We start from the raw sequence: 23957 nt of genomic DNA, 5'->3' as shown, positions 1-23957 counted from the left end.
GTAGAGATGAAAATGACTTATCTCAGTCACCATAAATAATTTCAAATGCACGTTTGCGCCTGAGATATGTCTTTCTTTTGGTTATAGTACACCCATATTCCTGGTGGACGGATGTAATACACTCTTTGATCTTGTACCTAATGGACACTTCTAAGTATGAAATCAAGACAAGAGAAATCAAGTCTACATCCAAGTTGAAGTGATTCTGATTGAATGTGTCTATTTTACATCTGTGGGTGCTAATATATTTACCCACTTTTCACAACCTTGTTTCCTTCCTGATCGCACGCAACATCCGGTTACAACCTATAAAGTGTCTACGGCATTTGACCTTGTATACCTCCGGAGTTGACTCCCATACCATCATCACACGACACTCTCTTACGATGTACATTTTTACAGCCCTGGTTAAGCGAGCTTTATCGGGAAAATACATGCCCTTTGTCAGCACCGTTGGTCTAGACTCATCCCACATTGCTGACCGAAATTCATCAGCATCCCTTGTGAATGCATCCACATCCGGCATACTTGGAAAATTATCAAGGTAGAGAATATTCCGCTCATAAAATGACACGTGAGACTCGTACACTCTTGGTCTAACGGGAGGTGGATGAGCATGCTCCCTCGCCAGCTCAGGTTCGACATTCACTTCCTCATCATCATCACCCTCGTCAGGGAAGGGTGTGTCATCTCCAGACTCATTGGCATTGTTGTCATAATCACTATTATCTTTCTAACTCTATGCATCTGCCAAATCACGAGTAAATACGTCGTCTACGGGCAATTGATGAGGTCAGGACTATCAAGTTGCTCATTTTCACTGCACAAAAAGAACAAAATGATAAGCTACTCAAATTGATAAATATTTACATATAACTATATCACTTCACTTACAAGTCGTATTGCGTTGACATTTCATGATGGACATTTTCCTGTTGATGATGACTCCAGGATGGACTACCGAGATCCAACACGCCAGAACTACACATATTCCAACTGAGCGTGGGGTCATAACTTGTAAAATTCATATCTGGATGATACCCCTTGTGGAAAATACGAGTGTTAATACAAATTCAATTCAACAAAAAATAAACATCGTAACAGGAAGGAAAATTGAAGTTTACCAGTCGTCTTGTGGATTATGTAAAGTAGGAGAAAAATTATTTCCTCGCTCCTCGTTCTCCCGCGGAGATAAGTTAAGATCCGGCCAAACTCTTTCAATCGGAGCCTGTTGGGCTAAAATTGCTCAAGAATAACCACCCGATGACTGGGGGTTATCCCTGCTTTGCGCAATCTCATTATTGGCAACGTCTTCAGCCTTGACGTACATTTCCAACAATTTTATCACAATAAATTTCTTGTATTTCATCATCTTTGATGTTAAACTCAGAATAACAAGTAAACCCTGCGGAGTCACGGGATACCAAAATCTACCGGTTACTTTAAGGTTCACCGAACGTTTCCTCACACTCATTTTTTTTACGTAACAACGATACCAATTGATCGTACTCCATTGTTACCGGCAATTTAACATGACATTGTGAAGATGAACTATACTTCACAGAGTTATTCTCCATTACAACCTCACCCACCCAATATAATAAAACCTTTTATATTTGGCTCTTCAGACATTATAAAAAATACTTGATAACAAGAAGAAAAGTTTGAACGGAAGTTAGAATATTGTTTGAATGGATTTTCATAAAATCCTAACGCCTTTAAATAAGGCAATGCCTAGCTCGAGCGGCTGAAATTGTTTTATGTATAGTGCAGTATTCACCGCGCTATACCTATTTTAATTATTGTTATGTCAGTTAACCGCAGAAGACTTATTGATGGGACCACAAATAGGTACCACGCTATATACATTTGAATTACAGTTATGTCAGTTAAATGCAGGAGATTAATTGGTGGGCCCATAAACAGGTATAGCGCGGTATTATACCGCGCTATATATAATGCGATATAACACCGCGCTATACTTTAACGGCAGAAACACCGTTAAAGTATAGCGCGGTATAATACCGCGTTATATATAAAAAAGAATTTTTTTTAGTCATTAGAAATGTACTTTGAGTCTAAAAAATTGACATTTAGGTTTCGGACTCAAAGTAACTCAATCTTTCACCCATCTATTTAAAATATTATCTAACTTTCATACCTACCGAAAGGAGTAACTTTTGAAGAGAAATTTAAATAGCATAAATTAAAAACATTTCTTGATTTATTCACTTGTTAGGAAGTATTACGTGAACTCTGATGATATTTTTTAAAATAATTTATGATTATTTTCCTTTTAATGCATGGTTGATAGGACGTGGTTGATCATATTATCATTACATTTTAAAGATACAGAAAGTAAATGTGCACGCACAAGTACGGCAAAATACATAGTTTACTTATCGATCTTGTACCCAAATTTCTGTTACATATCTCTTCACTATGGATAATTTTTTACACACCTAACCCTTTATAGAGTGTGTCTAAGACACACTACTTTTTTTATCCAGATTTTCAAAGCATGAATACTACCACGCGCCAATAAGGTCGTGACACGTTTCACTGACTAATAATAAAAAGATAACACATAAAATTACAATTATATCCCCATCTTCTTCATCTTGTCCACCATAAGTGCCATCATCACGCATTCATTTTCTTTTAGTGTTCTTTCGATTCCCACAGCTGAAGCAACAATGTAGTAATAACGATTATTTGTAAACTCACCCATTAACAAAATTAAAGAATGTGATTATCTAGAAAAGCTTGAGCTAAGCTTTAATAGCTGGGGAGAATTTTGAAAATTTTACCCTTTCAAAAATTTAACTTAGTCACGGCAAAGCTCAAGTTAAGCTTTTCTAGAGAAAAGAAGAATCTTCTGTACATAAGTTTAAGCCTAGTTTTAATGGTTGGTGGAGCTACAAAGAGTTTTAATTTTTGAGTTCTAATTACAATTTTTCAACCAAAAAATAAAAATCGACAAAGCTAAGGACTAATCAACAAGAAAAGATATGAGAAATTTTGGTGGGTCTACTTGAGAAGAAGTGATCGAGTGGAGAGAAGTGGGTCTAAGCATCAAGGAGTAGCTATGGCAGGTTCAATGTTTTTTTTAAACAAGGAAGAAGATGAAAAAATTGACATCTGATATAAAAATTCACATATTCACGCGCTTCATTTTTTGGTAAAAACACGCATTGATCACGTGGGCAAAGTGGTATGTCTTAGACACACTCTACAAAGGTTGGGTGTGTAAAAGGTTGCCCATGGTGAAAATGTGTATAATGGGGATTTATGTGCAAGGTTGATGGGTAAATTATGTATTTTGCCCGTACGAGTGCATGTAATATCTTTTTGAACATTTTTACCTCTCTTAAACGTTTAATTTAATTAACATACCACTATTTGGACCAAAATTATTAGCTTTGATAAAAAGAATAAATAACTTGATTTTTCACAACGTCAAATAGTTTTACGGGAAAGGGTCAGCAATACCCCTAACATATTAGAAATGGCTCAAAAATACTATCCGTTAACCTATTGGTCCGCAAATGCCCATAACGTTTGTTTTTGGGCTCAAACTTGACCCTATATCTAACAGAACTAACCAGGTCAATCTTTTGACTTTAACTTTGCCATGTGGCATTTTCTTAACCCGCCATGTGTATTATTTGTATTAAATTAAGCCCACATGTATATTATACATTAATATTTTATATGATATTATTTTTAGGAGAAATAATACGGTGTAGTTGTTCATTAATGATGGAAAACTACACGGGCTAACGCTGGAGGATTCCATTGCCTGCTTTTGAGACCTCACTCGAAGAAGCCGGTGCTAGCTTCTTCCGCACAGAACGAGGTTGGACTAGATCCTACAGAAGAAACAATTTTATTTGGTTCAGATGATAATATATGGGCTGCCTTTCGTCGTTTCTGCCAGTTCTGAAGAAGCATATTGCATGGTGGAAAGACGGGCTTGAACATAAGCTAACTCTGCCTGCAATGTCACAACCTATACGTATATATGAAGATCAAACAATTTAAATATCGATTATGAGAAATATCAAGCAGTGTTTGAAATCTATTTCTGTTCATCTTTGAAATCTGTTTCTGTTCATCCCTATGATAATATTGATATGAGAAATAGTTATCACAATGTTCAGGGACACAGGTTTCCATTTTAGCCGGGCAAGAGTCTGCAATCAAATTCTCTCCGAGACTTGTGCAGTCATCAGATAATATCAGGCAAGGGAATCCTCCGGCGTTAACCGGTGAATTTCTCCTAAAAATAATATCTATGTAAAATATATATTAAACTATTAATGTATAATATATATGTGAGTTTTATTTAATACAAATAATACATGTGGCAGGTTAAGAAAATGACACATGGCGAAGTTAAAGTCAAAAAAATGACCAGGTTAGTTCTGTTAGATACAGGGGTAAGTTTGAGCCCAAAAACAAACATTAGGGGCATTTGGGGACCAATAAATTAACGGAGGGTATTTTTGAGCCATTTTCAATACGTTAAGGGTATTGTTGGCCTTTTTTCGTAGTTTAAAACAAATTCAGTTTGCCAAACGACTAATACTTCAAAACTATAGGGAGTAGCTTTTTTCCCCCAATCATCAACATATATACACTTTGACATCTTCTATTAACATGCATGCAAAGCTAAACAAAAATAAGCATGATTTAAAAGAAAATACATCTGTAGGCTGTAGAAAAAACTTTCCAATCTCATCACCAGTACTGATCAAAATCCTGCATAATCTCAATCCATATTAAAAAGAAATATGAGAGACCATCCTTTACAGTTGACATTTTTTCTTTACCTAATATATGGATCATAGGATTCAAAAGAAGGGATTTTTAATTGCACTGTTCAACTCATGTCCAGCTGAATAAAGCACATCCATGTCCACTTTTTCTCTTGGCAAGTACAAGAATTCACCCCCTTCAATTTTTTCAAATCCACATAGCTCAAGAAATTCGATGCCTCCTCGTAATTTGCCAACCCTTTCCTGTAATCGAAATGTCAAAACAGGATTTTAAGTGTCATGAAACTACTTTTGGGTGAGGTATCTATCATAAATTCATAATTATAGAATTCTGAGAACATTTTCAAGAATCGTATCAGTTCAACATGATTCTATGGCTGATATAATCTACAATTAGGTGGTGATGACACATAGCCAACCAACCAACACCCCCATACAGTGGCAAATGCAGAATTTAGACATTGTGGATTGAGAGAGTGAGTTCTGAAAGATACAACTGTTGGGAAGCCGAATATATAGAGAGTGATTCAATCACAACTACTATATCTAAAGGTAGCTAATAAATAGTAAATGAGACAATAAAAAAGAACACCAGAAGTTTAGAAGTTTACGAGGTTCGGCAAAATTTGATTTTCTGCCTAGTCCTCGGAAACAATCAACTCAAACTTTATTTCACTCCAAAAATACAAGTGAAATACTACAAGAGAGAAAGAAGACTCAAATGCCTTAGGAGATAAGAAGGCAAGTGAGAGGTGTTTAGAAATAAACAAAATCCTTGCTATTTATAGAAAGGAAATGACCTTAATAATGTCATGCATGACATCACATAAAGTGTGATCATGCAACATAAATGCATGAAAAATGCATCTACCAATTTCTTCCTAAAAGCAGACTTGCAAATGTTTACACTAATTCACATGAATCTTGTCAAATTTAACAATAACAAACTCTTATCTATAATTGTTCTTCACACATCTATATAAAATTCGAACGAAGCATTGAATTATGCCGAATTGGCAAACCCATGGTTGGATCCACCACTGCTCCCATAGAACCTTTGGGGAACAACTCGAAACAAAAGAAGGGGAAAAAAGAAGTGTGGGGTATTAAAAACGGATCACGGTAATAGTCTTTATGGAGCTTGGGAGCTGACTTAGCTTTAAAACATTCTGAACCAAGTACTTACACCTAGTTGGGATCCCCAGTAAAGTTTGCTCTCAGTATCCTTCAATAGGGTTATGATCCCTTGACACATGTCCTGCTCACTAATTGATCGACAAGATTTCTTTAATTAAAAACTACTTTAACCATGGTTATGTTTCTCCTTTCTCATGACTAACCTCCCTAGGTCTCTCAGATATTCTTCTTTTAACCCTTTTTCAAACAGGCCATCCTTGCTAATCGCGGCCTTCATCTTCCCTTTTTTGTTCTTTTCTTCTTGTTTCCCTTCTATGCTTTCTACAACTAGTATTTGATCAATTTGCAGGATTAATTAATGGGTGGTGGAGATAGGAATCTTCTTAACAAGTATCCTCACTTTCCTCACCTATGAAAATACTTTCAAGTCTATTATGATCACTGTTATTTTCACTTTATTCGTTTTAAAATTTAAGTATAAAGAAGATGATTTTTCCATTTTGCCTTGCTGTTGGTAAGGATTTCTGATATCTACACACTAAAATTATGTTATATAGAAAATATTGATGAGGTATTTGTGTCGAAAAATCGAAGACATAGGTGAAGAAAGATGCTCCAAAGGCGTTCTGGCAGAGTAGCCAACGGAGTTTTGTTGTCTCTGTTTCAAGAAGAGAGACATAGCCATGGTTAAATTAGTTATTGAAGTAAAGAAATCTTGTCCATCAACTAATGAGCAGGACACATGTCAAGGGATCAGAACCCTATTGAAGAATACTGGAGCAAACTTTACTGGAGGGAATCCCAACACCTTAAACCCGCCTTCCACCCCTTCACTACTATAAGGAATTATATGAACTCGAGCTCTAACGATGTTATAGAAAGGAAGGATAACAGGAGCTTTCCTCTTGACTGAATTCAAAGGTTAGGGATGAGCACAACTTATTAGTAAATATAAAACAAAAACAATGGCCACACTCGCTTTTAATTCATAAATACTCACCTGGAAAGCAGCATTACTGAGTCTAATTTTACGGTATTTCTCCTCATCTGGATTTGTCGCCACATTCTTAGCATAAGTTAGCAGTGTGTTGAAAGAGTTCTTGACTTTGGCCTCATCATCCTAGACCACCAAAGGAAATCAACAAAAAATCAGTTTAAAACAATAAAAGATTGAAAGGACAATTCATTCAATTATGGAACAAAGCCACACAAAGTAATAGAAGACTCGAACAATAGGCCATCTCAGTTCCTAAGTGTGTTTGTTGTTGGAAGACCCTTGTTATTGTATACTTCAAAAACTTCAGCGCTTTATTAAAGGTCCACTAGAGCCCTTATGGCTCTAACTATGACTATGAGAAAGAAGAGAAAGTTGGACGTAAAATAGCAGAAACATTACCATGTGATTCAGTTTGATAGTCCCGAGGCACTCACTCATCTGCTCTGCCGTTGTAGCTGGACTGACTGGCAATGAACTCTACAACATTAAATTAAAAGGTAACTTTAGTAGGGACAAGCATGTCCGAATTGGATCAAAACCATATCCACAGATTTCAACAGCACAAATGCACACCTTTTCTTCCTCCAAAAGAGGTCTCAAAAGTTTCGCGAGAGCAGGATTTCGTGGTGGCAAACCTAGCAGTTTTCTGGTTTCTGCCTGCGAAATAAATATATTTGTTCATCAGATGGCACTTGATTGATCTGGATGAGGTGTAACATGGTCATCAACATTAGCTAAGTTGATTGTAAAAAGCAAGAATGTGCATATTCTGAATAAATATGTTTGTGCATGAACTGACATTAACCGATACATTTCGCTTTCAAAGACAAAAAAAATAAGAATAACAAACAAAAGAAAGATCCAAATCAAGGAAAAAAACAAATAGGATTACGTGATCCACATTACACCTTATATCTTCCTAAACATACCAAATCCTACAATTTGCCTGCATCCTTGTCATTGCCCTTTTCGTTTTATAAATTTGGAACAACAAAGAAAGAAAGATTAGGTTGTATCTTCCTAGACAGTTCAAATTCATTTTCTGCAAATGATCAACCTCATTGTATCCATTTTTAAAGCTTCTATTCTCTTTCAGTTAAAGAATGCAAGTATTTAGTAAAACAAGAGTGGAGTGCATTACAGGTGCATAATGTGCCATAGTAAGAAAAATAAGGCAATAATTTGTTCGATAAGTAATCAAAGATTTTGTAAATGCTTGTACTAAGACAGTGCGACAAGGTGTAATTACAGGCTGTGCAGATCCCCTATTGTGTTGAAAGTTGAATCATCTACAATTACTAGGTTGCACTAAAAAGCTAGCAAAAAAATACATCTTTGTTTGAGGCTATGAATATTTCTCCTATTGCCTTAAAAAATTCTGCTATTTCTTTCAAGCCAAACAGTCCCACAAAATGGCTTGAGGCATTACATACCTCTTTAAGGCAATAATTTGCATACTTCTGTTAAGAATATAATCATTGTTTAGTGTCCAAGTAAACTCGGGAAATCGTACCACCCCAAACCCAAAACCTTAAAAGGTAAAAAGGGTGTAATCTTAATGCAAACAGAAAAATAACAAGTTGCCTTATAGATCGTATTGGAAATTTAAAAAGTCAATCTCAATCACAAAATTACCAAGTAATTAAAATTTCCTCATTTGCTAGTTAGTGTCTGTTTACAATAAAGTGAAAGTAGCCACAACAGTATGGTTTTCAGATATTATGTTTCATTACTCCTTGACCTGGTGAATCTCAATTTCAGGTCACAACAGGTTACAAAGAGAAATAATGCCAATGCAGCTTATTAAAAAATAAGCCGGTAAAAATCTGACAGCAAAAGGTCAAAGCAGGATATAAGCTCACTCCCTGAGTAATTATAGCACACCGAAAGGATAATTATAGCACACCGAAAGGATATAAGCTCACTCCCTGAGTAATTAGTAGTGTGGAGAAAGTCTTACCCTAGAATGTTTACCGAAAATCAATAAGAAAAGTACAAGTTCTCATACCTGAGCGCAAAAGGATATTTGTCAATCTGTACGAAATGCAAATTTTCATTTCTAGCCGTTTAGACTGTCTTCTAGCCATTTAGCAATCAGCATAACTTACTGACATGTTCTTAGCAGAATCAAAATTCTTAGTCACATTAGGATTTCTTACCTTAATAATTTCTTCAAATTGCTGAAGAAGTTTCTCCCTGGCTCTTCTTTCTTCCTCTTCTGCCACCTCTGCTGTCTTGTCCTGAAATTTAGTATGCCCAGTCCTCTTCGCATGAAAATCAAACTCCTTCATAAATCAAAACCCAAAAGTTCCCATAAGCTGCATGTAGAGGCTATACCAACTATTGAAAATAATACCGTAATTTAACTATTGGAACTCCTATCAAAACTAAGGCATAGTTTGATTAGCAGACACACTATATACGAATTACAGTACATGGATCGGACTGCACCTTAATGTATGATGCATAATCTAAAACATGTGCTTGTTTTAAATTGAAAGTTTGTTTCAAATAATACCCTCACCTAATATTACATTGCTTCATCTAATCTAGTATTGGTATCATACGCGATTAGATATTATTATGTAATATAATCAAAACTTAAATTTTTAATCATCTCTTATTTTAAGTAGAAACCTTAAATTACATGAGATGAATAAAGTAATCCTGCATTCCTCCTCTAAACATGGAAAGTTTGATATAAACACTTCAATAATGTTATGACAAACATTTTTAGAAACAAATGAGAGATGGTTAATTAAACAGGTAACACTTTAAGGGAAACTTTTTCCATTTTACGAGGTCTTATGCAGGAATTGCAAATTCATGTACTATTATTTCATATCATATTTGCTATAAAATAATATGAAAGCTACATCATAATTGATGCAGGAATTATTAAATCGAAACCAAAGAAAGGGAACCAAACACCCAATACTTAGTGTGGAATATTCCAAGATTATTTCACGTAACAAGACGACCAGTAAGAAAATTAGGCCTAGATTTCCAAGAATTGCAATGGCAACATTCTCTAGCTATATCAATGGTTCAATTTTCATAGTAGTACTTAGTAACTGGAATCATCAAGACTTAGGGGTCGTTTGGTAGGGTGTATAAGAATAGTGCAGAATAAGGTGTATTAGCAATGCATGCAAGTGTTAGTAATGCAAGCATTAGTTATGCAGATATTATTTCTTATTTACTGTTTGGTGTGGTAAATTACAAATTATAATGCATTGCAAATTTTTTGAAGAAAAATAGTTGTTTACAAAATGCCCTCCATATTCTTTAGCTTTAAGGGACTTTAAGGACAATTGTGTCATTAACCATACCAATGCATGCATTAATAGCCTTGGTATTACTAATGCCATGGTTTTCTATGCATTACTTATACATAGGATAATACCAAGTATGATGTATAACTAATACAAGTATTAGTTATACACAAGTTGAAAAAATGTACCAAACAAGGTATTAGCAATGCATAGAGCTAACGAGTTGAAAAAATGTACCAAACAAGGTATTAGCAATGCATAGAGCTAACGCTTGCATTATGTTTTCTAATACCTCCTACCAAACGACCCCTTAAAGTATTAGGCTTAGCTACACTATTCAACTGCACTGTAATGTAGATGTTCCCGAGCTATATACTGCATTCAATTGTCTCCCGAGCTAGGAGAGAAAGTTTCAAGTACCTTGGGTCTGTTATACAAGGGAATGATTGTCAGATTGGTTTGCTTGTTATTGCCTTTTCCCTTTTGCCTCCCTGAGCTGAGGGTCTACTGAAAAAAGCCTCTCTTTAAAGGCAGGGGTAAGGTTCGCTTACATTCTACCCTCCCCAGATCCCACTTGTGGGACTACACTGAGTTTGTTGTTCGTGTAATTCTCATAACTGCATAACCATAACTATAAGCATCCCTAACTGCCATTAAAGTTAAGAATGTTAGGTGCAATTATTCCCAAAATTGCATCAGCTACATTCGAGAAGCTATAGCAACAATTCACTAGCACATCAAAACTCCCATTGAAATTCATAGTATAATGCATATTATCATCAAATTGCAGGGTCTGCATTCATAAGTTACTTATATCTACAGTTCATCGAATTGCTACGTCTACATCAGGGGCGGATCTACAATGTAAGCTATGGGTTTGGCCGAACCCAGTAACTTTGGCCTAGTCACTATTTAAGTGTTAAGAACTTTCACTAAATATGCAAAATATTAAATCTTGAATCTATTTATTAATACTCGAGATCGCGGTCCTAGACCTTCCAAACCCATAAAGTTCAAATCTTGAACCCGCCTCTCATCTGCATTCATAAGCTACATCTAAAGTGTAGTTGTCGCATAGCATAACCTATAACAATTATAACAACTAGAATTCCCGATTTTTCATCCAAAGTTACGCTATTCTTATTAGTTATCATCAATTTAATCATTCCATGAACTACGCTTCAATCACAAACTTATCAAAAATATCTCATCCAAATTTTGAGTATCAGCCCTACATTCACACAAGATATCATAATAATCTGAAGGAGTATATCTTAACTAATACTACAATTTTTGAGATCGAAACAGCGAGTCTCTTATCATGAGTTTGTTTTGTACGAAGACCGTATATTAACTTTTTACACTGCCTGGTTAAGCTACCTGCAATAACAGCTAACTGTTTAAAATAAACATGATTTAGTAACTTGAAAATACAGTAAACAACATGCAATAACATGTTAAATATGGTAGTGTAAAAATTCTTTAAACTATCAGAGGCAAACAGAGGCGGATCCAGGATTTAAATCCTATGGATTCAACTTTCAAGGTTTTAGCGTTGAACCCACTATATTTTTAAAGTTATAGGTTCATATTTACTATTTTTGCAATTTTAATGAATTTTTCCTATAAATTTTTACATTGCGTCGAAAATTATGGATTCAATTGAACCCGTCGGTTCAACACTACATTCGCCCTTGAAGGCGGAACCAAGATTTGAAGCTTACGAGTTCAGGATTCTAATCATTTTAAGTTACTTGGTTCTAAAGTAATAATTTGTGCGTAGTTAATGGATTTCTTAAGACAAGTACTTACTAGTTCAGCCGAACCCATAATCTACGCACTAGCTCCGCTCCTGAGTGTATATAACTTAAACCGCTCAATTATTATAAAAACTTAGCGACTGACAAATAATAATGAGGAAAAAGGCAAAAGGTATTACTGTTTTACAGAGGCAAGGTTTGCCGCAAGCGGTGCAAACGAGGTGGCGAATTGGCTCAGTGGACTCGCAGAAGTTGGTGTGGGAAATGTGCTTTACGTGCTGTTCTGCTTCTTCTACGGACTTCAACAGAGTTCTGCAGTCACCACATTGCAATAATAATTTCTCTGCCGCCATTGCTGCTGCTCTCTCAATTTGGTTTTCTTGACAGACGGAGTTATGGGTATTTATAGTTTTTCGTGTGACATCTCTAGCCACTTTCAATTGTTCGATTTAAAACGTAGCCATAATTTACAATGTAGGTAAATTTTAACCGGATTAGGCAAACTTTGGGAGATTTGCACAAATAGGATGATTTTGAGCCACTGTTTATGTTTCGTCCTATTTAAGGAAGTTTTACAAAAATAACCTTAGTGCTACACAACCGAAAGAATGGAAAAAGTATGGTTGTTGACAAACGTTACACAGACATTGTTTATATTTTGGTGCTAGCCATTTTTAATGGTGCTATTTAAAACATAGCCGCAATTTATAATGTAGGTAGATTTTAACCGGACTAGGCAATTTTTACAAATACGATTGGTTTTAGGCCATTGTTTATATTTTGTCCCTATTTAAGGAAGTTTTTAAAGATAGCCAGGGTGGATATCGGTCGGTTCGGTTATGAATATAATCGGTTTAGCATATCAGTTATCGGTTTATAGATTTGATAAACCGATAAGCGAACCGATAAGATATCGGTTATCGGTTAATAGGGTATCGATCATTATCGGTTCGGTTATTGGTTTACCCAATAAGATAACTTAATCTAGAGTTAAGCAAAAAAGAGAAGACAATTCACTTGAGTTGAGCAAAAAAGAGAAGAATTCACATATAGTATTCTACCCATTTCTGCGTTCTGTTCGGTAGCCACAACTAGAATAGTACTAATTCTTCAACAACAATTGTCCAAATACATTCACAATAATACAAAGTAGTAGCAATTTTACCTTAAAATTAACAAGTTCAAACATACAGTACTCACATAATACTTGCACTTCCACAAGTATTGAAGCCCTCAAAGGCTCAAACAGTCCAAAATAAACTGGATGTTGTTTGTCAAATGTCTAACCTGAAAAAAGAAATTGATAGTAGGTATAGGCGGCACAACGTGAGCTCACAAAATTAAGAAACGAAAATAAAAATAAAGAATCTTTAACAACTAAAAATCCCTATACGAAGATGAATTTTGTTATAGAAATTAAAAGCCTAATGTACAAGACTAAAGACTTACACTAGGAGTAACTAGTAATGTTTATGAAGAATGAAGATGAAACAACTGAAGACTGAAGAGTGCGGATGAGAAAGAATCGGAAAGAATGAGAAACCCTAACATATGTATATACTTAAGGGTAAAGTCGCAATTTCATTAATGCTTATTGGGTTATCGGTTAACCCATTAACAAAATTGGCAAACCGAGACCCGAACCGATAACTCAATAGTGAAAAAATTATAAACCATTACCGAACCGTTAACCCAATAACCCGATACCGACAACCCAATAAACAATTAACGGTTCGAATTATCAGTTTTACCCGATATATGCCCAGCCCTAACGCTAGATGATGCTATGACAAAAACTTAATACATAATTATTACATACAGAATCATGCACTAGTTTTAGTGGATGAATAAATTTCATATGTGTTGTTCACACATTTATTGAAGATTCAATTTTATTTTTGTTCATAAATGAGCAAGTGTAAAGGAAAATTTGCTTACTCCTCTTCTTACCTCCGGGGAAGTAGGGTCAATTAGTTTTGTGACTCTTTACAAACTTGTTTTTAATTTTATAATTTTATTTTTTTATATATACATGAAAGATTTATTTTTTACATGTATAAAATCTATTTTTTTACACATAAAAAATCTAAAAATATTATTTTTTTAATTTTAAAATTATAAAGGGGTATCATATACAAATAACCCGAAATATATAAGGTTTTCTTTTCTCAACAACTTAAAACAAAAGAAAAATTGAAAAGAAAAGCTGCTTAAATAGGAAATACGAATACTAGTATATTTTTACAATATTCTAGTTCCTCTCAGCCTAGACACCATTCCGCACCCATTTCAAGAAAGTGATCAAACAAAAGTGGAAAACCATTCGATCCAAAACACAACCCCCAAAATAAGCAATAAGCCCATCTTTCCCCTTTTCAATTTGCTTGTTTCTCAAAACCCTCATTCCAAAAATATTTTCTTGACTTCTCAAAATGGGATTTTGGGTACCTTAATTTTTCAAGATTTGAAGTACCCATCATGAAAAACCATGATTTTCAACTACCCTTTTTGAATTATTCAAAAATTCAATCAAAATCTTGTGATTTTTTAGTTGTGAATGGAATCAAAGAAATTAGCTTTAATGCAAAATCAAGAAGACCAAAAAAATGCGAAGTTAGTAATACAATGGGAAGATTATGAACAGGAATTAGCACGTTTGTGTAGCCTCACATCTGCTCTTAATGAAGCTAAGAAGAAGAAACAATTGGTTCAGCAGAAATTACAGTCCCTTATACAGGTAAATTACTTTTTACTTTTTTCCCTCTGAAGTTGGCTTGATTGAAGATGATGTTGTGGTTGTTTTGAATCTTAGTGAAGAGAAATGAAGTGAACATTAATTGCTAAGCATAGGGGCAACAACATTCTTGGTGGACCTTAGTGATACTAATAAAAAAAATCATTTTTTTTGGACGAGCTCACCGATACAATACAAGATGAGGTCACGTGGTGTATGCTATTTCCTGATGATATTGTGCCAATTGACGAAATTAGTGAGGGTGTCAACCAAAAGCTTGAATTATGGAGCACTCTGGAGAGTAAGGGTTTTAGGATAAGTAGAAATAAGACGGAATATATACACTGCGGTCAACATAAGAAGAATAAAATTGAGGTGAGATTAGACGGGATTGCATTGCCTAAATGTAAACAATTCAGATAATTAGGCTCGGTGTTCTAAGAGAATAGAATGGAATGATAGATAAAAATGTTACACATAGAATCAAAATCAAATTGTTGAAATGGAGAAGTACTATAGGGGTGTTATGTGATAAAAGGATACCCACCAAAATTAAAGGTAATTTGTATAAGACCAACAATGTTATGCGGAAGTGAATGTTGGCAGTTAAAGCTAATGCATCCACAAGATGAGTGTCGTTGAGATGTGAATGTTAAGATGCGTGTGCAGTCATACAAAACTAGACAAGATAAAATTAGAGAAGATCTCTTTAGATGGTATAGTCATGTCCTCCATTGACCGTCAAATCCACAGGTTTGAAATGTGAAACTATGATTAGTTAAAAAAATGTTAAAAGAGGACGAGGTAGACCGATAATCACTTGAAGGAAGTTGCACAATGGAAGTAAAAGATCTATATAAGAGATACCTATTAATTGAGGATGTGCTTTAGTCATGTTAGTACTTTATTTATCTTTTGGAGCTTCTTTGTGTTTACTTTTTACTTCAAAACGATAATAGAATAATGTCTGATTGTAGACCGGAAAACAGTAAGTTAGGTCATCTTAATTGAACCTGGTTAAGTTTTCATGTTCCTATATGACAGTTCTTTGCTTTTCCGAGCTCTTTTGGAGAACAGAATTGTTATGCCTTTATGATGCAAGTGTATTAGCTAATATCTTATGCATGGTTTCAGTAAAACCTAAAAAAATAAATAAATAAAAACATTTAAGTTTTTGTTCTTCTCTTTCTGTTTTATGCTAAGAAATTACAGTGGGTGACTGCATGACTTTGACAGATTCTGGAAATCATATTTTGGTTTTGTTTTTCTGTATTTTCAAACTTATAAGGAGAGTGATCCTATTGTAGACTAGGTTGTAAAATACAGTGTAATATGCAAGGGTAAGGTTTTCAATGGATTCTTAGTTAAGCAATTGAGTCAGTAAAATGAAAATGAGGAAGTTTCATTGTTTTTAAGTTCTTTATGCCCAAAGTTCAGACTACCAAGTCGACCTGTAATTCTCTTTCTCTGGTGTATATGTAAACTGATGTTGGATTACAGGGACTCACTAGATAAGTAACAAGATCAGAAATTTAATTTTAGCTTCAATGTGATTGTGTTTGTTTTGTTTTTTGGTTCTATATGAACAAAAATAACATCTGAAACTTTTGTTAAAATTGTTTGATCAACTTCTCTGAAAGTTTAAGCTGTGAGAGAGTACTCTTTTTTATTTGTTTAACTATATTTTCAACATGCCCCTCATGTGGATGGTTGGGGTGAAGATTGAATTCAGAATCTTCTGATGACACCATGTTGAAATTTGTTTGTTGATAGCTGTGATGTACGGGCCACCTTGTGCCCACCTCGACTAATTGCGAAGGTACTTGCTAGTTGCTACCTTCAACCAACACGAATACCGGGTAAGTCTCCACCAAGGCTTGGTCAAAGAAGAAATCACCTAGTATCTTTGTCTCCGCTGGGATTTGATCTAAAACTGGAACATCTCTTCAGAGTCAACTGTTTTTCTTCTTTTTTGACATAGTGAAAACAACCCCCCCCCCCCCCCCCCCCGGGACCATTCGACGATGGCTTTTACCACTTTTCATCATTTCTTCCAACTTCATGGTTAGAGGTGGAGGGTCTTGCCACTAGGTATCCCACACTAGGCTCTTGGAGTTAACTACTTCAGACTTGACTAACCTCTCTTTTGATTTAAATGAGTTTAAGGTGCAACAAGAGTGTAAATTTGGATGACAATGTGCTCCTGATTGTGACATTTTATCAAATATTCCACATTTTTTTGCTAAGTTATCTGAAAAAGTAACGGTACCAAGGGAAATGTGTAGTCAATTACCACAATTATATTCTAATAGTACTATAATTTGAACATGGTGTAGCAAAAGAAAGTGGTTATTCTTCTTGTTTAGTCTTAGAGGTACAGCTGTTTCTCTTTCTCTATGGCCTCAACATTGGGTTGGTAAATTCCTGAAGGGAAATTAGATAAAAAGTTAATGTTGAGATTCATACTTTTAGGGCTTCCTCTCTTTCCCCTTTATTCTTACCATTTTGTGCTACTAAATTTTAGAGAAGTGGAAATAATAAGTTGCTTTTTTATGCTTTTGACTTCTATGTTTTGACACTGTCTCTCCTTTCCTTTTTATTTTTTGGGCTTTAATGAATTAGCCCGCTTGTTAGCGGGCGGCGATATGGTTTCCAGGTAGAAGCAGAGTCACTGAGTCGTTCGAATGAGCTTGATGAGATGAAAGAAAAACTGGATTCCAGAAAATTGGTGATGGGAAACATGTCGATGCATTCTAAAGTTGTCAAAGAGAAAGTCAAGAAGCAAGAGGAGCAACTCAGTAATGACATCAGGTCATTGTTGGTTGCAGGGACTTCTCTTTCTGGAGCTAGCAAGCGCTTGCAGGTATCTTAGTATTTCAAAACTGTTTATTCCCCCCCTCTATATACATATATCTACATCACCTTCTATAAATGTGTTCCATCCCAAAAGAATGTTTAATGACCTGCTTTGCATTATTTGCAACCCTTAGAAATCTTTATATGATTTTGAAATAGAGTGGGGCAATTGCAGATATGGAAAGCCTTCCAATTGATTCTTGTCAGATGATAAAGCCTGTCTTCGGAGTGGCTCGCATTCCAGCTCCTTCAAATTGATTTACTCAACTGGTTTTCTATTGAATTCCTAATTGTGTTCTTTAAGCACTTTTTAGCCGGATATATAAAGAATTTTCTATTGTTTAAGTGACACTGTTGGTTTATTCTGTGACGTCTTCTTTGATAGAGCTTGAATGACACATTCTATCTGTCCCTTTTTTCCCCATACCCTCCTCCTTCTCGCTCCTCCTTTCTGCTTTAGCTTCGATGACTTTGGTGTTCTGAATTAAGAATATTTGTCAGACGAAAACAGTGTTGTGTTCGTCATGTCAAATGGAAGATTGAATCATAGAGCATGGAAACCAAAATATTCTGTTGTGCAATGGGTTTTTCAACATTTTTTGGTAGAAGTCTGTTCTAATCGGGGAAGGGCAAAGCATGTTACTTGGTTGTTGGTGAAATAGGATTATCTGTGAAAAAAGAATTATATTTTCTTTGTTGTCTAGAGTAGTTAATTGGCCTTGTCCTTTGGTTATCAAAAAAATTTAGCTGGCCTTGTCCTGCATTTGTCTGGATGTTTCTCTATTCCCTGGTAATAGGGGTTTCATTTATTTTCTCCTGATGTATTACTCCCCCTTTGAGTACTTCACGGTGCCATTGGCCATCTGCTGCTGGTTTCTGCTGTGGCCTATGTTTTACTGGTCCTTCGATACTTCAGGGCACCATGTTGACCACTATTGATTTTACGGAAAAGGGTTAAAAATGCCCCTAAACTATTGGAAAAGGTTTAAAAATATCCTTCATCCACCTATTGGGCTAAAAATACCCCTCCATCTACCTTTTTGGTTCACTTATACCCTTTGACTGTAAGGTCAATGCTGAATTAAAAATAATTATTACTCCCTCCGTTTTATATTAGATGAGGTAGTTTGACTCGGCACGGAGTTTAAGAAAAAAGAAGAAGACTTTTGAAACTTGTGGTCTTAAAAGCTAAATGGGTAAAAGGTTTGTGGGGCCATGACATTTGTGTGGCTATAAAAGCTTCTCATTAAGGGTAAATGGGTAAAATGAAGAGTTTAAAGTTGAATTATTTCCAAATTTAGAAATATATCATTTGTTTTGAAACAGACTAAAAAGGAAAGTACCTCATCTAATATGAAACGGAGGGAGTATTTAAATTCCACGTGACAACTTCTTATTGGTCGAAATTAAAATATCTAACCTAGTAGAAAGACTAACCCATATCTAACCGTTTTTCGAACTAACCCGCCCCAAACATTGACTCGACCCGAATAAAAAGTTCAACTAAAAAAAGACGTGCCACTTCCATCTAACTCTGGGTTATCTATACCCCTACTGTCATACTTTGGAACAAAAATACTCCTATTTTGGATGGAGTGCCACGTGGCAGCACCAGATTAAAATGACCCATTTTTTTACCCGACCCGTTTTAAAAACCCCCACAATCTGACCTCTATTTTCATTTTTTTCAGTTTTTTTTGAAAAACGAAAATATTTTGTTAAAAAATGAAAATATTTTTTTTCAGTTTTTACAAATTTGTTTTTCCAGTTTTTACAAAAAAAAAAAAATGCTTTAAAAAAACTGGAAAAAATGAATTTTTTTTTTCAAAAAACAAAAATATTTTTTTCAGTTTTTAAAAAACGAAAATATTTTGTTAAAAACATTTTTTTTTTCTGTTTTTACAAATTCTTTTTCAGTTTTTACAAAAAAAAAATGCTTTAAAAAACTGAAAAAAATGGAAAAAAATATTTTTTTGTAAAAACAGAATTGTTTTTTGTAAAAACTGAAAAAAATAAAAGAAGACTTTATTAAATTAGTGGACTACTGATGCATTAGTTTAAAAAAACGAAAATATTTTGCAAAACATTTTTTTTTAAAGTTTTACAAAAAGAATAATAATAATTTTTAATTCAGCACTGACCTAATGGTCAAAGGGCATAAGTGAACCAAAAAAGTGGATGGAGGGGTATTTTTAGCCCAATAGGTGGATGAAGGGTATTTTTAAACCTTTTCCATAGTTTAGGGGTATTTTCAACCCTTTTCCGTTGATTTTAATATGCTTTTTAGCATGGACTTTATCTTTCTAAGTTCCTTGTTAAGTTGAAAATTTTACATCGTTATCTGTCTGCCCTCTAGTTTTCGTAGCTTCACTTAACCACTCTTTAATTCCGAAAAGTCTCATTTTCTCCATGCAGGATGCAAGTAGGTCCTTTGCTGGAGAAAGGGGTTATGGTCGTCTCAGAACTTTGCAGAGAGTATTCAGAACGAGACAACAGTATATGGTGTCTCAAGTTCAGCTGCTTTATCCTGTGAGGATTGCAATTGGACAGGCACCTGAGCAAGAACTTGAATCTTTCAACAACTGTTCCAACTCAGGTAATGGATCTTAAGATTACTGTTTTAAAAAATGGATCTTATGATGACTTGTTTTGTCAATATTGCAACGTGTGCGCTCATGCATGAAAAATTTGAAAAAGGGTTGATTATCAAGGCAGAGTTTATCAAAAGATTTAGTTACCTTTTGATACTACATTATCACACCTTTCACTTGTTAGAAATAGGACCACAGTTGCGCTCAAGAAGTACTTCTGAGAGACAAAGGTTTAATATCTTGGTCTGCTTCTTTTAGTATCAAGCCTTAAGATCATTGTGACGTTGCTGCTACTAGAGTGAATTTGAAAGCCTAACATATGGAATGCTAGGCAAAGTCCTCTGTTTCTTGCCTGGTATCTGGAATAGTTTTCTTTTGTTGCAGCATTAATTGGACCTAAATTCTCCTTGATTCTTGCATTTAATGCATTATGTCGAGCAAAGTTGAAGACGTACACATAAGTGTTCCCACAAGAATCTATTCATTTGTCCTGAGAGCATAATCTCTTCGTTAGTGCGGATCGTTCTTGTTTGCTTTTATTGATCCATTTATCATAATAGAAATTTGAGTGGAGTTATAGTTGGAAGTGATATAACTAAAGGAGAAAATGTATCGAGGAGCAATTTTTCTTAGTGAACATGGGGTGTATAAATATGAAGAATACCTATTTATAGGTATAAGAGCTACTCTAAAATATACCTACCTATGAAGACAATCCCACAAAGATGTGGTAGTTCAGTGCATTAGTGCAGTGATTCCAGTCTTGAGCTCAATAGTGGTTTGCTTCAGTGTATTGAGCTCAAGATATTCAGTGTATTGAATATTCAATAGTGGTTTGCTCATAGATAGTTATGATGAAACTGTTGCCAACTTAGATGAATGCTGTGGACGCCTATATAAAGAGTTCCGTAATACCTTTCTCCTTTAGTTTGAATGCATATAGGGCTACTCATTTTCATTTCTCCCCAATAACCTGACCTAATGTTGACATTCTATTTCTTTTCATTGGTTTGTTTTCGGGCTTCATTTTAAGAGAATCCATGGGGTTTGTTCTTTTTTGATCTTCCATGATCCTGCTCTTTTCTGTCATTTATCGACTCTCCCGCCCTTTTCCCAGAAGCTGTATCAAGAACATATCCACCTTGGTTGTGACTCAAGTTTCTGATATTGGCGATCCAAGTTTGGAAGCTCAGTGCACTCTCCTGAGAAAATTTCACCTCTGTTCCGCGAAGCCTAAAGGCTATGATTTGCAGATATTCATGAATTTCAGGAATGGATTCTAGTTGCTTAATTCACATCCTAGAAGAATCCTGCTTTGTCCTTTGGATGCAGTGATGCATATCATTGTTCTCTTTTTGTTTTGATCAGTTGATACATATCATTATTCTTAAGATGTCGTAAAAGTAAATACCTTAATTTTTGTTTCATTAGGTTTTGAGGAGGATTTTATAGCTGATGGTTCGAGTACTCTTAGTCTTGCTTCATTGGATGTCATATCTTAGAAATAGTGGTGCCTTCTTGCCTAATCTACCAAGTATTTGGTAGTAATGGTTTTTTGTTGTTTTGATCATATGTTAAAAATGCAAAGAAGCAACCCAGAGTAGATAGTATCGAATAAACAAAGCAAACACCCATCTAAGTTTCCTTTTTTGCCTTTTCAGGTAACTCTGCCGGGTTAAAACCTTTAGATCAAGGAGCCTTGATCATTGCAGGTCTGCATTTAACCGTGTTCACGAAGATGAGCTTCTTTACTGATAAGAAGGAGGTTCAGAGGTCTGCAACTGCCCTGGGATATGTTGCACACGTGTGTTCTTTCTCTTTGCTTCACAACCTCTTTGTCTTTAATTGTATTTTTTTTTCCATTTTTGCTGTTTCATATTAATGTAGTTTTTCTCTTAAGTTGTCCTCTTCTCTGTGTCTTCTTGGTGTGTGTATTCATTTGCCTTGAAAGTCATTCAATTTCTTTCTGTAGAATACACCCAATGAAGATTTTACTGAAAAAAGGGGGAAATTTCCAATGATGCTTTGGTTCCCTTTATGTCATTTTGTTGATCATTGTTTGTAATTTAACATTAGTCTGCTAGTGTATATTAATCCAGCTTATCGATCTTCATGCAGGTGGTCGCACTTATTGCATCTTACTTACAAGTTCCTCTTCGTTATCCTTTGAGGTTAGGAGGATCTCGATCATATATCCGTGATTACGCACCTTCAATAGAGCCTTCGTTGTCTGATTTAACATCTAGTTCCTCAGTTTCCGCAAATTCAAGGCCTGTGGAATTTCCTCTATTTTTAGAAGGCCAAGACTCAACAAGAGCGGCTTATGCTGTATTCTTGTTGAATAAGGTTTGCTTTTTTATTCTCTATCTCTTTATATTTTTGCTCAAGGCTTTGTAAGAGTGTGTTTAAAATCCATGTACGAGAGAGAGAAATCAATTCTCCATGTACTATCTTTTCTGTCAATTTTATGATGCAAAATGTTCAATGGAATTGGATCTCTGATGCCACTTGCATTTTTAATTTACATATCCGTCTTTCGAATGCCCGTCTAGATATTAATCTTGGTATATTTGTGGAAATTGCCTTGAAGTTTAAGAAGAGAAAGTTGTGAAACAGTCTCCTTTCCCCGACGATATCTGTCCAATTTGATTCCAAGATGCTAATGAAGCATGGAGTCATAGTATTGTTATCCACCATCAATGAGACACTAAGTTATGCGATCTTCTTGACGTAAACTTTGTTCTCCTGTAACATTGAGAAATAATAAGTTTTGACCCCATGAAGAAACTTAGAAAGCCAGGTGGAGGCACTCCTTAGTATATAGGGTCTCATTTCGTAACCTTTTAATAGTAAGACCATTTTGCAGGATTACTACTGATTAGCAAAATTTACTCTTCCAGAAGAAGAGTGGAATTTGACTATTGTTCCCTTTATTTTTCCAGTTTCCACGTGCCCAGGACAAATTATTTTGCACGTGTTAGTAGATGCTTGCACATGTTACCCCTACCCCCAGGGTAGGGGTAAGGTCTGCGTACACACTACCCTCCCCAGATCCCACTTGTGGGATTATACTGAGTTGTTGTTGTTGTAGTAGATGCTTGAGATTGTCAATGAGGTCTTTCAGCTTCCAGTTCTTGCCTTGCCGTTCATACACTTTGACTTTTGTTGGTGCAATAAAATGACTTGTAAAAAAAATCTTGTGAAATTTGCTGACATGCATTAATTTTATTTGTTTTTGGTATTTTTGGTTGAAGTTAACATTGGCAAGTTTAATTTGCGGACAGGCATTACTTTTGTTTGTTTTGCTTGTGGTCCGGCCCTTCCCCGGACCCGCGCATAGCGGGAGCTTAGTGCACCGAGCTGCCCTTTTCGTATTTTTGGTTGAAGTTAACATTGGCAAGTTTATTTTTGTTATGCAGGATTTAGAGCAACTTTTGAGTTATATTGGCGGCAGAAGTTTAGGGCCAAGACATGTACTTGCTAATTTGAAAGAGCTTCTCAGGACAATCCTTTCGCCAGAGTATATAGACACATGATTGTGAGATTTGAGGATCCCAATTGTAAGTTCATGTAAATGTACATCATTGTTATTTTTTTGCAGGTGCCAAATTTTCACATACAGCACCTTGCCTCGTATCTTTTGTCTGATCTTATATTAAAGACGTTGAATCCTAAAAGAAATGTAATGGTTTTGTTGGTTATGCAATTGTATCTCTATCATGGCTTCTATATTACCGTATTCATTTTTTGTTGTGCTTTCCTTGATTTGAGGGTCTATTGGGAATAACTTCTATACCTCCACAAAGGTATTAGTAAGGTTTGCGTA

At 35.2% G+C, this 23957-nt stretch overlaps 2 protein-coding genes across 5 annotated transcripts; one reads left to right on the top strand and one right to left on the bottom strand.

The window, feature by feature from the left end:
* Window positions 1–4688: 4688 nt before the first annotated feature.
* Window positions 4689–12448, bottom strand: LOC107772290 (uncharacterized). The gene is made up of 6 exons (XM_016591788.2): window positions 12130–12448; window positions 9075–9200; window positions 7489–7572; window positions 7315–7392; window positions 6919–7038; window positions 4689–5024 (listed from the first exon to the last, which is right to left on the bottom strand). The coding sequence occupies exons 1-6, from the start codon at window positions 12301–12303 to the stop codon at window positions 4857–4859; spliced, it is 750 nt and encodes a 249-aa protein (XP_016447274.1). The 5' UTR covers window positions 12304–12448; the 3' UTR covers window positions 4689–4856.
* Window positions 12449–14196: 1748 nt separating this feature from the next.
* LOC107772288 (vacuolar protein sorting 38) lies at window positions 14197–23892 on the top strand. Of its 4 annotated transcripts, XM_016591786.2 has the most exons (7): window positions 14197–14687; window positions 17341–17547; window positions 19956–20136; window positions 21793–21935; window positions 22250–22302; window positions 22386–22477; window positions 23551–23892. In XM_016591786.2, exons 1-6 carry the CDS (start codon window positions 14508–14510, stop codon window positions 22474–22476), a joined length of 855 nt encoding a protein of 284 aa, XP_016447272.2. In that variant the 5' UTR covers window positions 14197–14507; the 3' UTR covers window position 22477; window positions 23551–23892. The 4 variants fall into 4 exon arrangements, with proteins under 4 accessions (XP_016447272.2, XP_016447270.1, XP_016447269.1 ...); XM_016591784.2 differs by having other exon boundaries at window positions 17319–17547; window positions 22250–22477; XM_016591783.2 differs by having other exon boundaries at window positions 17307–17547; window positions 22250–22477.
* Window positions 23893–23957: the final 65 nt, after the last annotated feature.

This window comes from Nicotiana tabacum, chromosome 7 (genome assembly GCF_000715075.1).
Source record: "Nicotiana tabacum cultivar K326 chromosome 7, ASM71507v2, whole genome shotgun sequence".
Classification (NCBI taxonomy): Eukaryota; Viridiplantae; Streptophyta; class Magnoliopsida; order Solanales; family Solanaceae; genus Nicotiana; species Nicotiana tabacum.
The sequence above is the reverse complement of the archived record's forward strand: the minus strand, read 5'-3'. Positions and strand labels throughout refer to the sequence as shown.

Coding starts and splice junctions, on each gene's coding strand:
- LOC107772290 (XM_016591788.2), bottom strand. CDS start 12,303: ATGGCGGCAGAGAAATTATTATTGCAATGTGGTGACTGCAGAACTCTG. Junction 7,393..7,488: donor CTCTTTTGGAGGAAGAAAAG/GTGTGCATTTGT, acceptor TTAATGTTGTAG/AGTTCATTGCCAGTCAGTCC. Junction 7,039..7,314: donor CTATCAAACTGAATCACATG/GTAATGTTTCTG, acceptor TTGGTGGTCTAG/GATGATGAGGCCAAAGTCAA.
- LOC107772288 (XM_016591782.2), top strand. CDS start 14,508: ATGGAATCAAAGAAATTAGCTTTAATGCAAAATCAAGAAGACCAAAAA. Junction 20,137..21,792: donor CAACAACTGTTCCAACTCAG/GTAATGGATCTT, acceptor TTGCCTTTTCAG/GTAACTCTGCCGGGTTAAAA. Junction 22,478..23,550: donor CTGTATTCTTGTTGAATAAG/GTTTGCTTTTTT, acceptor TTTGTTATGCAG/GATTTAGAGCAACTTTTGAG.